This window comes from Dioszegia hungarica (genome assembly GCF_025882075.1).
Source record: "Dioszegia hungarica strain PDD-24b-2 chromosome Unknown MKK02contig_11, whole genome shotgun sequence".
Taxonomy (NCBI): Eukaryota; Fungi; Basidiomycota; class Tremellomycetes; order Tremellales; family Bulleribasidiaceae; genus Dioszegia; species Dioszegia hungarica.
The window spans coordinates 555,375-570,616 of NW_026515771.1; the positions used below are offsets into that span (position 1 = coordinate 555,375).

General features: G+C 57.3%; 6 protein-coding genes across 6 annotated transcripts; 3 read left to right on the forward strand and 3 right to left on the reverse strand.

Moving 5' to 3' along the window:
* Nucleotides 1–233: 233 nt before the first annotated feature.
* On the forward strand, nucleotides 234–3,815 carry MKK02DRAFT_34305 (uncharacterized protein; the record flags this gene model as incomplete). Its single annotated transcript, XM_053088899.1, has 9 exons — nucleotides 234–275; nucleotides 321–413; nucleotides 459–782; nucleotides 816–1,254; nucleotides 1,302–1,564; nucleotides 1,598–1,831; nucleotides 1,876–2,244; nucleotides 2,281–3,399; nucleotides 3,441–3,815. The coding sequence occupies 9 exons, from the start codon at nucleotides 234–236 to the stop codon at nucleotides 3,813–3,815; spliced, it is 3,258 nt and encodes a 1,085-aa protein (XP_052944554.1).
* A 56-nt stretch (nucleotides 3,816–3,871) lies between these two features.
* On the reverse strand, nucleotides 3,872–5,397 carry MKK02DRAFT_34306 (uncharacterized protein; the record flags this gene model as incomplete). Its single annotated transcript, XM_053088900.1, has 8 exons — nucleotides 3,872–3,891; nucleotides 3,939–4,088; nucleotides 4,137–4,295; nucleotides 4,345–4,554; nucleotides 4,607–4,878; nucleotides 4,927–5,054; nucleotides 5,107–5,217; nucleotides 5,272–5,397. 8 exons carry the CDS (start codon nucleotides 5,395–5,397, stop codon nucleotides 3,872–3,874), a joined length of 1,176 nt encoding a protein of 391 aa, XP_052944555.1.
* A 406-nt stretch (nucleotides 5,398–5,803) lies between these two features.
* On the forward strand, nucleotides 5,804–8,841 carry MKK02DRAFT_16020 (uncharacterized protein; the record flags this gene model as incomplete). The annotated part of the gene is made up of 8 exons (XM_053085566.1): nucleotides 5,804–6,183; nucleotides 6,229–6,346; nucleotides 6,384–7,194; nucleotides 7,242–7,594; nucleotides 7,637–7,728; nucleotides 7,776–8,082; nucleotides 8,134–8,215; nucleotides 8,261–8,841. 8 exons carry the CDS (start codon nucleotides 5,804–5,806, stop codon nucleotides 8,839–8,841), a joined length of 2,724 nt encoding a protein of 907 aa, XP_052944556.1.
* A 787-nt stretch (nucleotides 8,842–9,628) lies between these two features.
* On the forward strand, nucleotides 9,629–10,907 carry MKK02DRAFT_34307 (ribosomal protein; the record flags this gene model as incomplete). Its single annotated transcript, XM_053088901.1, has 6 exons — nucleotides 9,629–9,689; nucleotides 9,753–9,941; nucleotides 9,991–10,369; nucleotides 10,500–10,680; nucleotides 10,734–10,804; nucleotides 10,865–10,907. 6 exons carry the CDS (start codon nucleotides 9,629–9,631, stop codon nucleotides 10,905–10,907), a joined length of 924 nt encoding a protein of 307 aa, XP_052944557.1.
* Nucleotides 10,908–11,261: 354 nt separating this feature from the next.
* On the reverse strand, nucleotides 11,262–12,795 carry MKK02DRAFT_37657 (uncharacterized protein; the record flags this gene model as incomplete). The annotated part of the gene is made up of 6 exons (XM_053089728.1): nucleotides 11,262–11,338; nucleotides 11,386–11,969; nucleotides 12,011–12,374; nucleotides 12,451–12,518; nucleotides 12,565–12,644; nucleotides 12,742–12,795. The coding sequence occupies 6 exons, from the start codon at nucleotides 12,793–12,795 to the stop codon at nucleotides 11,262–11,264; spliced, it is 1,227 nt and encodes a 408-aa protein (XP_052944558.1).
* Nucleotides 12,796–13,387: 592 nt separating this feature from the next.
* On the reverse strand, nucleotides 13,388–14,887 carry MKK02DRAFT_37658 (uncharacterized protein; the record flags this gene model as incomplete). The annotated part of the gene is made up of 5 exons (XM_053089729.1): nucleotides 13,388–13,464; nucleotides 13,511–14,115; nucleotides 14,149–14,512; nucleotides 14,616–14,763; nucleotides 14,834–14,887. 5 exons carry the CDS (start codon nucleotides 14,885–14,887, stop codon nucleotides 13,388–13,390), a joined length of 1,248 nt encoding a protein of 415 aa, XP_052944559.1.
* Between the last annotated feature and the right edge of the window lie 355 nt (nucleotides 14,888–15,242).

Genomic DNA, 15,242 nt, shown 5'->3' on the forward strand with positions numbered 1-15,242 from the left:
CTCGTTCTGTCATTCTGGCATCAAATAATACCTAGCGGTCGTGCGTCCAGGGGGAGAAGGCTCCCGAGCGCTGGGACGTTGCGTAATCGCCCAGAAGAGTTGCTCGAGCGAAGGCGAGATAGAAGTCCAACGTCAACATACCTTGAGCTGGCTTGGTCGGACCACCTCCACTCAACTCGACCAATTGCAGCATCATCCTTCTGTCTATCATATATCAACCTTGCATCCAAGATATGGCAGACTCGGCAGTAGCAGGTCCATCTCATGCCCCGGGAGTGAGTGTGGCGGCGACCAGACAGAAAGCAATACTGACATCTTAGGGGGCCGCACAATCTTGGCGCCAATTTACCTTCTTCGACCACGAGGAGGTCAAGGATGCCGACGACCTCGCCTCTAGCCCCAGAGCGCTCAAAGTGGGTTCAGTAGCGTACCTCAGCGGGAACGTCCTGACATGGCAGGATCTCACTCCTCCGCTGTGTATCACACCAACAACCCCCGAATCCCCCCTACCAGCATCCATCATTGTCTCCTCAGGACAGACCATCACCCTCCTCGACCGACACTTTCAGCCCCTCACTTCATGGGTCGCATGGGAAGGCAATGGTCGGGCGACACACATTGCCGAAGCGGGCGGTATGGTCCTGGCTATCGGCGAGGAGGATGGGAGCCGGTACCCCGTGCTCAAGATCTGGGACCTGACGAGGGAAGAGAAGAAGCGCAAGGGAGGGGGACCGGTGTTGCTGCGGAACACAAAGATCCAGAATGGGCAGAGACCCTCCCTGGTGAGCTATGTGCATGGTCAAGCTGACGGATAGGTGACCGCAGTAGCGCTGAGCTCGACACTGTCCCACCTCGCTATCGGTCTAGGAGACGGAACGGTCCTAGTCTACCGGCACCTCCTCCAGTCACTGACTACCTCGCCGACTGCTCTCACCTCTCTTCCGAAAGCTCGAGTCATACACGAATCGCCAGAACCCATCACCGCCTTAGGTTTCCGGGAAGCCAAGCACCCCGCGAAGACTAGCGCAAAAGCGGACGGCCCGGCTGGACCCCTTCTCTACGTCTGCACGGTCAGCCGGGTGTTCATCGCAGAGCTCTCAAGCCGGAGTGGCCAGGCGAAGCCTATCGACGAGCTGGGGTGTGGATTGGGCTGTGCGGTGCCTGACTGGGAGGGAAAAGATATGATCATGGCTCGTGACGACGGGGTTTACACATACAACGCGGGAGGTAGAGGCGTAACGTATGCCTATGAGGGTGAGCTAGTCTCGTCGCCCTATCTGAAAGGGAGCTCATGATGGCAGGTCCCAAATCATCCATCTCTGTCCACAAGCAGAATCTTATTGTCGTTTCGCCATCGTTTGTGCCTTCCGCAAGCTCGAACTCGGCGACGGTTCGGCAATACGTCGCCAAATCGGGCGGAGGAGATAGCAGTCGGGACATCGCCAAAGTCACCATCTTTGATCTGCAGAACAAGCTCATCGCCTATTCTGGGACCTTCAAGGATGGGGTTAGGGCGGTGTTCTGCCAATGGGGTGATGTCTTTGTTCTGGGTAGCGATGGCAAGGTACGTTCGACGCGCGCTGGAGCTGATAGCCAGCTATCGAGACTGGATGAGCACTCTACTCAGGCAAAGCTCGACGTTCTATATCGCCGAAACCTGTATACCCTTGCCCTGGACCTCGCCAAGACGTCTGGTATGCCCACTCCCGGCGTCGCCGAGATACATAAGCGGTATGGAGACTATCTATACGGCAAGGGTGACTTTGACGGCTCGATGAGTCAATTCACCCAGACCTTGGGGCACCTCCAACCATCCTATGTCATCCGCAAAGTAAGCACATCTCGCCCCGCTGGTCCGCCAAAGCTGACAACCAGTTCCTCGACGCCCAACGCATACACAACCTTACGACTTACCTCCAATCCCTTCACTCACACAACCTCGCCAATCCAGATCACACAACACTCCTTCTCAATTGCTATACCAAGACGGGCGACAAGACCGCACTGGACAACTTCATCAAGACGGAGACTAGGCGCGCGGACGAAGCGGGCGGAGGTCTGGACGATCTACCATTCGACCTGGAGACGGCCATTCGGGTCTGCAGGCAGGCTGGATTCTTTGAGCACGCGAGCTACCTCGCAAGAAAATATGGGCGGCATGAGGAGTTCTTGCGGGTTCAAATCGAGGACGCGGAGGAGTATGGGGATGCCTTGAAGTATCTGCGGAGTCTGGGGCCTGAAGCTGTAAGTACTCGACCTGGTGTCGGAGCTGATGGGCAGTGCCAAGCAAATTTGATGATCTACGGCCGGACACTGCTTTATCATGACCCGGAGGATACCACGGATCTCCTCATCGATCTCTGCTCTGGTACGCTCGGCAAGCGACCGCCTCCGGTCCAGCAGTCCACAGACGAGGCGTCAAAGGCGAACGGGTCCGGCGGTCCCGCGGTACTGTCGTACTTGGGATACAACAGGGTCGCCGGGATGTTCACGTCGGAACCGCAGCCGGCATCGCCCATAGCGGAGACTGCTCGTCCAGCAATAAAGAACGGCGAAAGGTCTGCATCTCGCCTGACCCAGCCGGGCAGCAAATCCAGCGGGGACCCGGACCAGAAGATCGAAGTCCCAGCGGAAGCTGTCCCCTCATATACCCCTCCCTCGCCTCGGCAGTACTTTGCCCATTTCATCGACCACCACGACCTCTTTGTCCATTTCCTCGAGGCGGTCGCGCTCACCCTCTGGTCGCAAAAAGTCGACACGTCCGCCACTCAGCGCACAACCCCTATACAGGCCCCTCCTGCCTATGACACCTTTGGTGCGTCGTCGGACCGCAAACCCCCTTCGGATCCCAGAGAGGAAGATCAGCGAGCGGTATGGAACACCCTTCTCGAGCTGTACCTCGATTCCACTTCCTCCTCGGACCCCGCCGTCTCCTCTCTCGCCCGGTCTAAAGCCCTCGGTCTGCTGTCAAGCGATCTGCCGCACGACACCATGCACGCCCTCCTCCTCTGCTCCACGGCAGGCTTCACGGACGGGATGGTCCGGCTCTGGGAGAATATGGGGATGTACGAGGACGTCCTTCGGTTCTGGATGTCGGCGCCTGCTCCTTCATCGGGCGAGTCGCATCCGTCCGATGAGGTCCTGAGGTGTTTGCAGCTGTACGGGCCATCCAAGCCGCATTTGTACCCGCTGATCCTGCGCTATCTTACCTCGTCGCCGGAGGTCTTGAGCAGGCAGTCGGGTCAGCTGGGACGGATACTGGAGCAGATTGATGAAGGGCGAATCATGCCGCCGCTGGCGGTGGTGCAGCTTCTGAGCAGGAACGGGGTGGCGAGCGTAGGGAACGTCAAGGAGTGGTTGAGGAGCAAGGTGGCAGAGACGAGGCAGGATGTGGAATCGGTGAGTACACCCTTTTGCTTTAATATCTTGCTGATATACAGGACAAATCCCTCGTCAATTCTTACCGGACCGAGACCGCCCAAAAGACTGCCCAATTGAGCTCACTCGCCAACCCCACCCAACCCGAAATCTTCCAAGTCACCCGCTGCGCCTCGTGCTCGCAGCAACTCGACCTCCCGGCTGTCCACTTTATGTGCAAGCACTCTTACCACCAGCGCTGTCTCTCGGACTCTGAGCCAGAGTGTATCCTGTGTGCTAGGCAGCATGCGGTGATTCGGGAAGTGAGGCGGAATCAGACGCGGTTGGCGGGGAGGCATGAGCTGTTTGTGGCGGAGGTGGAGGATGCGGAGGATGGGTTTGGGGCGGTAGTGGGTGGATTTGGGAGGGGGTTGATGAATCTCAGAGTGGAGGGATAGGGAGATTCCACGTGTAGATGATAGAGTAAAGATGGGATACATACTCTATACAGCGGTTATGATAGCGTTCGTTGAGCTGGACTGTCAGCTTCAGGCCGGTACTTCGAGGCATAGATAACTCACCCATATCTCGATATCGCTCCTTGCGGTCCGCATCAACGACCTCTAGCCGCTCATACAGTCCCCTGGCTTCCAATCTAAGCTTCTCTCCCTCATCAGACGCCGCCATCGTTGAAAGAAGGGTACAATGATGCGCCAGCGCATTCATACACCCTGAAGTAATCAGCTAGGCTCTACATTCTCAAGGGTGAGCCAACTTACAATTCGAATCTGGCTCAGTCTCGTGCAACTCCCGGATGTTCTTGACTTCCCTCCGCAACACATCCTCTGGCGGAGCGGCACCGATCAGCCATCGATGATACAGCCACCCAGACTGATCGTTCGGATCTGTCCATAATGCTTGTGTGACAAGCTCAAATTCTGGTATGTCAGCTCTTACCCAGGAATGCTCTCGAGACACTGAGCGAACCTGCATCTTTCGCCGCTTTCACCTCGCCTGGATCCATCTCCTCCCAGAGACCCCCGAGAAGCTTCGTCCGGAGATGCCAAGCTGAAAAATTGGAAAAGTTCGCTTCGATCTTCTTCTGGGTGTAGCGGAGCTCGTCTTGCGGCGTCCGTTTTGGAGTGAAAGAAGCTGGGAGGGAGCGGACGACGTAGCGGCGGTATCCCCATGCGTGGACTGAGGCGTCAGCTACAGTTTACAGTCAGAATCTACAGTCCCGACAGCTAACAATTCCGAGGATCAGCATCCAGCATAGCCTCCAACATCCTCAACTCGGTCTTCCAGAACTCATTCCGCCATCCCTCGCGCCCTTCCTTGCCCGTCGTAGCTGCTGCCGAGCTTCCGGGTTCGTCAGAGGCATCAGGGCCAGGACCGAGGGGCACGTTCTCGAGACACCACATCCGGTGGTTCCATATCCAGTAAACCTTGGGATGTATTTGCAGGTACGCGGTTGTTAGTCTGAGGTCGGCCGCTAGGAGGTTGACTATTTCAGCTGGTGCGCTAATAAGTCAGCTTCATATGGAGTATCACACGACTCCGGCAACTTACCAGGACGGGAAGAGTCCACGCAGAAGGATATGCCGCCTGTAGTTCCAGACGGTATAGTACTCTGGGTTCAGGTCGAGCAGGTCAGAGGTCCGCTTCAAAGCTTCGGGGGTGTACTCTTTCGCCTGCTTCTGCCTGGGTATCAGCTTGTGCATTTTCGTCTGTGGGGACCGGATAACTGACTCTCTGCATCACCTCCGTCTGTAATGCGACGTATGCTTCAATCTTCGCTTGATCCTTCAGCCGCTTCGCCTCGGCCGCTTGAGGCGTGACTCGTGTTCGCTTGACACCGTGCTATTGAGGGTTAGCTGTGCCGAGCCAATGAGAGTGGTCATCAAGGCAGCGTACCATTCTAGCCTTAGTCCGATAGACTGATCCTGGCTCAAAGTTGTGAACGGAGAAAATGTCGAGCTCGCTGCCCGAAGCTCTCTCGTCGTCGCCCAAAAGAGCTCCGAGCGCGTCAGCCGGGGTCATTACGTCATCCTTCCCCTCAGCCAAAAGTGACGTAGGATCTGTTGTTGCGATCGAGCTGAGTCACTCTATACCTCTCCTACATCTATCATACAGCATGAGCGCTTCAAGACCCAAGCTGGCCAAGCCAAAAGCAAAGCCCCGGCCCTTCACCGTCGAAGATCCTCAGCTCGCATCCGCGAGAAGTACAGCTTCGCCCGTCCCCGCCTCGGCGGCTCCGAAGCCCCGACCGAAGGCTCCAGCCGCTGCTAAGAAGAAGCTAGCTGCTACGCCTGGACGTATAGCCGAGGCTGCTGCTGCCCGGCGTACGAATGGCGGAGGAACGAGCTCGAGTGTAGCTGCCAAGGGGAAGGGAAAGGTCAACGCAGGTAAGCCTGTCATCATTACCTTGACCTTCTGAACATAGCTGATGGGAACAGTAGCTGGACCATCCAAGCCTCGACGACCTCTGGGAACAGCCTCTGAGCCGGAAGTCCTCAGTAGCGGCGACTCCTCTGATGATTTTGAGGAGGTTCCTATCCCGACCACTCCTGGTGCGCGCGCAAAGTCCCAGAATGCCTCGGCAGGACCGTCGTCTCCATATCCCTATTCGGCCGCCACACCAACCACGCCCGGGACCAACGTTACTGCGCGGAACACACCCGCAGCTACCACGGCGGGTGAGACGGATGAGGATCCATATGCGGAGGACGACGATGAGGAGGAGGAGGGAGACGGAGTGATCAGGCTTGAGATTGGTGGAGAGACGCCAGAAGAAAAGGCGAAGCGGATAGCTTTGGCACTGAGGAAGTGAGTAGATCCGGATTCTGAACAAGAGTCCATGCTGATACTTAGGAAACCCATGACCTCCAAAGATCGGATACTGCGGATCACGATCCACAAGATGCACGTTTTATCCTTACTTGCCAATGCGAGAATACGGAACAAATGGGCGAGCAACATGCTACTCAAGGTAGGTCATGGTTCTAGCGAGACAGCTGACAGGCCAGGGTCGACTACTGTCACTACTCCCACATCCCCTCGTTGCTGCTTTTAGCATCCCTCCCTCCCGCTTCCCCGACCGAGCACAACGAGCCCGCCTCTTTGTCGACGCCCTACAATCGCTGGTCCTCTGGTGGACTCAGACCTTCTTTGACATCCCCGACACGACTATCGGTCAGCGTACGCGGCCATGGGACGAAGTCCAAGAGATCGTCGACAAGCTGCCCCGACTCTCTCGGCAGGACTTCCTCCCTGGCGGACCCCTCCTAGACGGCGGAAAGTCAGACAAGGAGAAAGAGAAGGAGGAACAAGAGCGACTAGAAAAATACGGCGACGGCGCGAATGGCGAGCGTCTCCGGACCGTCAACAGCCTGATGAAAAAGGCACTACAACAAGAGGGCTCACGGGACGTTTCGGCGATCCTCTTTGTCGCGCTCTGTCGGGCGTGCGGACTCGGCGCGAGACTGGTGGTCAGCCTCCAGGCGGTCCCGTGGCGCGCTGAAAAGGTGGTCGTGAAGAAGCCGTCCGGCGCGGGGAAGGGCGGGCGGAGCGTAGCGTCTCGCCAAGGGCAGGGCACGGCGGATGAGGACGCGGATAGTGACGAGTCGATGGAGGAGGTGCCTATACCTGGGAAGGAGGAGGATGAGGAGGAGGAGGGTGAAGGCGGACCAGGGGAGATCATGGAGAAGATCAAGAATAAGAGGATTAGGGGAGCGGGGAGGCGGAGACAACAGGATCCAGCGGACGTGTATCGGTTGAGGAAACCAAAACCTGCGCCACAGACCGTCGGGGCAAAGCCAAAGGTCAAGACCAAGCAAGGTAAGCCTTTGACTCCGGATGAGCCATACGGCGAGCTGATAGACCAGATTTGGGGAACCAGCCACCGGTCATTTGGGCAGAGGTCTTCAGCAGGCCTGACCAGAAGTGGTTCCCAGTCGATCCGACCCGGGGGACCGTACGAAAGAAGGGACATTTTGAGCCCCAGTCGGATAATGGTCCTATTCGGATGACCTATGTTGTCGCTTTCGAAGAGGGTGAGTCACAGCTACGCAGCGAGTCAGCATCGGCTGATACCTCAGATGGCTTTGCCAGGGACGTCACTTTACGGTATACCAAGTCGTTTGGCGCAAAGACGGCCAAACTTCGGGCTCCGCAGAGGAAGGATGAGCCAGATTGGTGGGAGGGTGTACTTGGGTTCTTGGCTCGTCCATATCGACTCGTAAGTCCGCGATATAAACTACCGAAGCAAGCTTACCAGCAGAACCGAGATGACCTCGAAGATGCCGAGCTGGAGAATAGTCAGATATCCGAGGCGATGCCCGTTCACATGAACGGCTTCAAAGATCACCCCTTGTCAGTCCTATCCCCTCTTCCCACCGCCGACGCCAGCTGATAGACAGATTCGTCCTCGAACGCCATCTCAAGCGCGAAGAAGTCATTCAGCCCAAACGTGAAGTCGGCAAATTCCGGGGCGAGTCCGTCTACCGCCGCGCCAACGTCTTATCCTGCAAGACCGCCGAAAGCTGGATGCGGGTCGGCCGGAAGGTCAAGGACCGGCAAGAACCGATGAAGTGGGTCAAGCAGCGTGCGATGACCATCAACAAGAAGAGAGAGGTGGAGTTGGCGAAACAAGCGGGGGAGGATGTTATGCAGGGCTTGTATGCAGAGGGGCAGACTATGATTTATCGGCCGCCCCCGATACAGGATGTGAGTTGGAGATTCTGTGAGATCCGGAAGGGATGAGCTGACGCGTGTAAGGGCAAGATACCGCAAAACGCTTTTGGGAATATCGACCTGTATGCGCCGACCATGCTGCCGCAAGGTGCTGCCCATCTAGCTTGTGAGTGTCTGTGTAAAGTCCTCTGGCCTTTGGCTGATCAGGCAGACAAGGGTATCGCCAAAGTCGCCAAGCAGCTGGGCGTTTCCTACGCCGAAGCATGTACCGGCTTTGAGTTCAAAAAGCAGCGCGCAATACCCACCATCACCGGTATCGTCGTTCCAGAGGAGTCAGCCGAGGCGGTCATGGACGCCTACTGGGCGAGTACGGCCGCTGCGGAGGAGCGTGAAAAGCAGAAGCGGATCGATAAGGCGTTGAAGCGATGGGGCAAGTTGATCAATGCTTTGAGGGTCAGGGAGAGGTTGCGAGCGACGTACGGGGACAAGGAAGGGGTGAGTTGCCACTCTTCCCAACGATACTACAAGCACCGTGTGTCGGATCTATCGGCTGACGTCTTCAGCTCCACGACCAGAGTCACAACCCCCTCGCTGAGGCCGACGCCGACGGCAACGACAAGTCCAAGGCGAAAGGCAAACGGTCGGCCGCCAACGTCTTGGCTCAGGCGAATCAGGAAGCCAGTACGGCATGGGCGGATCGAGCGCGGGACAAGTCCGAGTCTCCACCGGCGCGGGAGGATGCGCTGCCCGAGGTCGCCGTGCAGGACTTTGCCACGGGCGAGGTGGGCTTAAAGAGCGAGCCTGCCGGAGATAGTGATGATGAGGAGGAGGATGATGACATGGAGGAGGTCGACGTTGATGGTGCGCAACCTGCGGGTCCAATATCCCCGGACCTCCCCGAGCAGATCCCCTCGGCGGCATCGACACCCCGTCCACCTTACGTCCCCGTCGAGGTGGCCCCACCGGTCCGACCATCCCGCCGCTCCGCCCGAGAAGCCAAATCCCGCCTCGCTGTCGATAACCCATACGAGTCATCCGACGAGGATGACGAGAAGGCAGTCGTCTCGGACGCGTCTATACATGAGGTGGACGATCTAGCTGCGGGCGACGACGAGGATGAGGACAGCGGAGACAGTATGGCCGAGGTGGACTTTACGCCCAAGGAGCCTACTCCACTACCCGCGGCGCCACAGACGACTCGGTCGGGGCGGACCATCAAGCTGCGGATCGGACCAGTCAAGGAGGCGGAGCCGGAGGAAAAAGCGGAGACGAGTTCGAGGGTGACGAGGAGCAGTAAGCGGAAGAGGTGATGTACCCTCGTTGAATCAATGTATCTTGGCACACTCTCTTCGCCGTCACTTCTGCGCCTCTTCATCGTGTTGATGGCTTCTCTGTTCCAGCGAAGCTACATCATGCGCCCACGGTCGCACGGGTCACACGAGTACCGCAGAGGTGGAGGCATGCTCGTGGTTCCGGGGGATATCAAGCGGGAGCAATCTGGTGCCTTGATTTGGGCCAATTTCGAAAAGTTCACCAGCTGTAGCAGACACATACATCTACCTATATCTAAGCCTGCACAATGGCATCCACTAGTAAAGCAGCTATCCCAGCTGTGCGGACTACGTTAAGCTCGAAAGCAGGTACGCTCTCCTTCTTTCAGGTCCGAGATTGGTGGACCATGACCGGATGAAGCTGATTAGGAGTAGCGATCCCTGCTCGTCGAACCTTTGCGGCTTCGATCCGATCGTTCGCCGAAGGTGATGCGGCCGAGAGCTCCACAGCTCGGTCCACAGCACCAAGAGGAGCTGCAGAGGTAGGAGAAAGCACGGAAGATGCGTGGAAGCGGAACATGGAGGAAGTGAGGGAATGGCGACGCCGTCGGGATGTCCAGCGTAAGTACCGGCATGCTCTGGCGAACAGTGCGCGGTGCTGACTGGCTAGGCTCTAAACTACCCCTCTTCCTTCCACCATCAGCCACCGCTCCGAACGCCCCCTCCCCACTCCGCCTATCCCTCTCCACCCTCCTCGCTTCCGGCGCAGCTCTCGGACACGCCTCATCTGCTCTCCACCCTGCGTACCTCCCATACACGTATGGAACCCGATCCGGCCTGTCCATCATCGATTTAGACCAAACACTTCCCATCCTCCGGCGAACGGCGGCGCTCGTGCGCGATCTGGTGAAGGAGGATGGGGTGGTCATGATCGTGGGATCGAGAGCGGGACATGGAAAGTTGTTGAAGCGGGCAAGGGAGAGGATGGGGGATAGCGCATATGTCGTTGAAGAGTGGATGCCGGGGACGTTGACGAATTCCGTTACTTTGTGAGTTGGGCTTGTCTGCTTGCGGATGTCCCTCTTGACTGTATGCGGACGGCGGGATACGGTCATCGTCGAGATGCAGGCGGGAGGGCTTGTACGGTCTTCGTTCGGACGCCAGTGCTGACTCTCTTAGCTTCGGCGTCGCACCAATGCAAAACCAAGCACACCTCCCCGACCTCGCCATCTTCCTCAACCCTTCCGAGAACCTCGGTGCAATCCGAGAATGTACCGCCAAAAACATACCTACCATCGGCATCGTCGACAGTGATACGGACCCACGCATCGTCACTTATCCCATACCAGCGAACATGGAGGTGAGCTGCATTGTTCATATCGAAGTATCGGAGCATCAGCTGACGCAGCCTAGAGCATCCGCACAGCTGAGCTCATTCTTTCGACATTGAGCATAGCAGGCGAAGAGGGTCGTCGACTGCGCAGGTCGAAAATTGCAGGCGGTGGGAGCTCGTCGGGGTCATTGTCTTCAGCTTCTTCGGACAGGCAAGCGAGGATAGCCAGGACCGGAGGCCAAAGCAGGAGGTAGAAGGCCATGCATCTTGTTGGCTGGCTATCGGCAGACCGTGGAGGTCCTTGGACCGTTGATCACACGCTGAAGCTTTCTGCAGATATTGGGTCGGAGTGCATAACAGTTTGACTCCTTTGGTGACTGATGCCCTCGAGTCTCGCACTCGCAGACTCAATCACCTGGCCCATTTGGGAATGTCTAAATACTGACTCGACTTTGAGCAGCTGCGGTGCGTGGCCCTGATGCATGCTCCCTAAAGTCCCGAAGTTTCAAATAGGTAGTATAAGCTCGATGTCTGACAATATGATATACTATATAAGCGACAGGTCGGATTGCGACACGATCGCCCGCGCGCTCGTCCTACTTCATCGTCTAGTCCTCGTGAATCTCTCGTTCGACTTGGATTCGGATCTCGACCGGACCCCGGGGAGTCGGCTCGGAATGTACAGCTAAAGCTATCAGCTGGTCACTCTCGCGGCTGGAGGCAAAGACTTACCGATAGGCGACGTAAACTGGTCAAGGATGTGCGGGACCTGCGGGACATCGTGCACCTGGTGCCACTTCTCCTCTGCGCCTGTATTCCAGCTCGTTCCCCTCGCCTCGGCCGTCGCGAACGGCGCCTCGTCCTTGTCCAGTACGTCCAGCTCTGTGTCCCCCTCCCACTGACCGCCTTCGCGAAGGAGTGACATGAGCGCAAACCCGCTCGCCAGCTGGTTGGCCTGCGTTGCGTGCGGCGGCATCTGCCCGACCATGACCTTGTTGTGTACGGCGCTAGGAGCCGAGCGAGGGAGGTACAGCATGATTGAGAGCATCATGACGATGCAGAGGGAGCCGACGGTGGTGGCGCACAAGAGATCCGATACGATGGCGTTCATGTTGAGGGGAGCGGCAGCGGTGATACCATCGGCGCCGAGGACGAGCAAAGGCATGGTGAAGGAAATTCGGAACAGATTCCGGATTTTGTTGCTCTCATGATACGTGTAGAGGCGGATTTGAACGTCGGGACCGGCTCCGGACGCCTTGACGTCTTTCAGAAACCTGGGGAATTTGAGGACGACGACGGTGGCGGCGCATAGCACACTGGGAGTCAGCTGAGCCTTCCAGTGAGCACAGACACGTACATGAACTCGAGCCCGCCACCCGTAAGTAGCTCTTTCGATAGCTGTACCTGCAGGTTCGAGTTGTCTCCGATCCAGGGCACGGACAGCTGGATCGCCGCGACCAGTATCGAAATGACGATCCAGGCGTAGTAGTACTTGCTACCCAGCCAAGGCTTGCTGGCTTGGGGTCGACGTACGGCGCGCATGAGATGGTACCAGTACAGGCCCTCTTGCGCGTTGAGCGAGGCTTGGAGGGTGTAGCAGATACCGAGGAGGACGGTCAACGGCCCATTAAACCTGTCGAATGGGGAAGGGAATAGGGATGAGGGCCAAGGACGGGCGCCCATCGGTCCAAGGCGTACCCAGCCGAGCTGGTATTTGACATCTGCTAGTCAGCATAGGAAGAGGCGAGATGGTGATATTGGAGTCCATCGGAACATGTGGGGAACATGTGGACTTACAGCACCATCCGGACGCCCAAACGATGAGGCATACGTTAGACAAGAAGAGCATGTAAATCATCAATGCCCTGGGGATCAGCTCTTATCCAGCTCGACTCCGTCAGACGAGCTCACCTGAACCATTCCTTCCTGCGTGGGACGAGGCATCTGCAGCCGTCAAATTTGAAGGTGTGATACGTGAGGAACGCCAGCGACTGTCCTTGTCAGCTTTGTCTTCTGCTGAGGGAAGTTGGGCAGTCGGACGGGAGCACATGCTTGAAAGGGTGGAGGGCAGACAAAAGACAAACTTACAGTTGTTCCGAATAGCGCGACGATGCAAAGGTTCGGACCGTTGATTTCCGCCATCTTGAGAGGCTACTTCAGCGGGGTATCAGTGAGAAGGTCAGGATCGAGGAGATCAGAGGGGTGGATGGGCTTCGCAACAGCTCTGGCTTGGTATATAATCACCCCGCCTACTCGGCCATGTTACTGAGCCCGGTGAAGCTCGGAGAATTTGGAAACGCATGGTCCGCGTCAGCTCCTATTACATCGGAGGCCAGAGGGGGAGAAGTGAGAAGGATGTCTGTTGAAGGCATACTTGAGCTTGCGAAAGGGTGAGAGGGAGGTGTGATGGAAGGGAAAAGGGACGGAGTCAGTCCGTCCAACACATTCCTTTCAGGCACCGCCGAAAGGACACCCGGCCGCCGGGTGGCCCGCTCCGCGTCGTCTCTTGCTCCTATGCGTTCGGCAGTCTTTCAGCAGGGGGGCGATCGGAGCCTATCGATAGTGTAGTACTAGGTATGTAGTACTGGCTGCATCGGACGCTTATGTACAAAGTGTGGATATGCACAAGTGGGAATACCGTGTAGATAACTCATCCCTCTAGGGAGCCCTTGCCGCTACAGCTGACACCCTCTGGCCGCCTGCGCCCAGCGCGAGACGACCGTCTGCCCAGCTACTAATCCGCATAGACTTCCTTATCGACCCTCATCCTGATCTCGACCGGTCGAGGTCCTCGCGGCTCGTCCGTAACATCTGAGTCGGATCAGCACAGCCCTTTCACAGCGACAACGGTACTCACCGATCGGAGACTTGAAGTGTTCGAGCAACTTTGGGACCGAGTCCTGAGCCCTCGCCTGACCGTGACCATGCCACTTCTCCTCTCCGCCCAAATTCCAGCTGGGTCCTCCCGCCTCTGCCCTCGCAAATGGCGCGTCGTCTGTCCCCCTCCTCTCCCCCGCTTTGGCCATATCGGTCTCGTCCTCGTCATCCAGCCCCTCCCACTGCCCCCCTTCACGAAGGAGCGACATGAGTGCGAACCCGCTTGCAGCGTGATGGGGCGGCATCTGGCCGACCATGACTTTGTTTTGGGCCGCACTGGGCGCCGCGCGGGGGAGATACAGTACAATGGAGATCATGGTGACAATGACAAGGGAGAAGACGGTTGTGGTTGCCAGGATGTCGGTAGCGGGTGCATTGAGGTTGATGACTGCCGCTTTGGTCGTACCGTCTCCCCCCAAAATGAAGAGAGGGAGGGTGAAGGTGTAGCGGAAGAACGTCCTGACCGTATTGAGCTCGTGATAGAAATGGAGTCGGGAGCGGACTTCTGGACCGGCGCCAGAGGCTTTGACATCGTTGAGGAACTTGGGGAATTGAAAGACGACCGCCGTGGCAGCCATGAGGACGCTAAAGTCAGCTCAACCCTGTCGAGAAACTCACATGAACTCGACCGAAGCACCTGTGAGGAGCTCCACCGATATCTGCACCTGGAAGTCCGGGTAGTGAACCACCCAAGCAGCAGACATCTGGACGACAGCGATTATGACCGAAGTGGCGACCCATGCCTTGAAAAGCTTCGAACGTAGCCATGGCACTGCGTCCTGGGGGTAGCGGACCGCTCGGATAAGGTGGTACCAGTAGAATGCCTCTTGGGTCGTGAGAATCGCCTGAAGGGTGTAGCAGGCGTTGAGACAGACGGTGAGGGGTGTATTATAGCCTTGGAATTCCGGGGGGAAGAGTGCCGAGGGCCAAGGCCGGGCGCCCCAGGGGCCAAGCCTGACCCAGCCGAGCTGATACTTGACATCTGAAGGGGTCAGAGCGAGATGCGCCAGGAGATAGAGCCGGGGGAAGGGTCAGAGCGAGATGCGCCATGAGGTAGAGCCAGGGAGAGACTAGCCGCCACTTACAAGCCCAGCCTCCAGCCCAGACGAGCAGGAAAATCGCACTCAAAAAGAGCAGATAGGTCAGCAACACGCGATGCCATACCTTCCGGCGCGGAATGAGACAGCGACACTTGTCGAATCTGTATGTGTGGTATGTGAGGAAGGAAAGGGACTACAGTGGTCAGCATAGATACTGGACATAGATACTGGACAGAGCGGGAGGTGAGGAGAAGATCACTTACGGTCGTGCCGAGTATCAAGATGATGGTGAAGTTCGGTCCGCTGACTTCGGCCATTGTCGCTAGGGGTATGAAGGTGAGTAGTTGTAAGTCGTATGTGACGGATGGGCGATGTGATCATGAGGTCAAGCGAGCATCTTATATAGAGCAAAGGCTACCTCACAGCTTTTGCAGATGGGTCAAAGGCATATCCCCTTTGCGCGATCGCGAAGTCTAATCCTCACCGCATGATCCCGCGGCATCTTGTCCGCCACTCTGAAGCGAGTAAGGCAGACGTGGGCGCAATCCGTCATCGGAGGACAGCCGCTGAAGGCACTGGCATATGGCATAGAAAGGGATGTGTAGTGAGTGTAAAAGGAGGACCGGAGGAGGATGGTTGCATGGACCAGCATTCCTCGAGGACAGCCTCTTT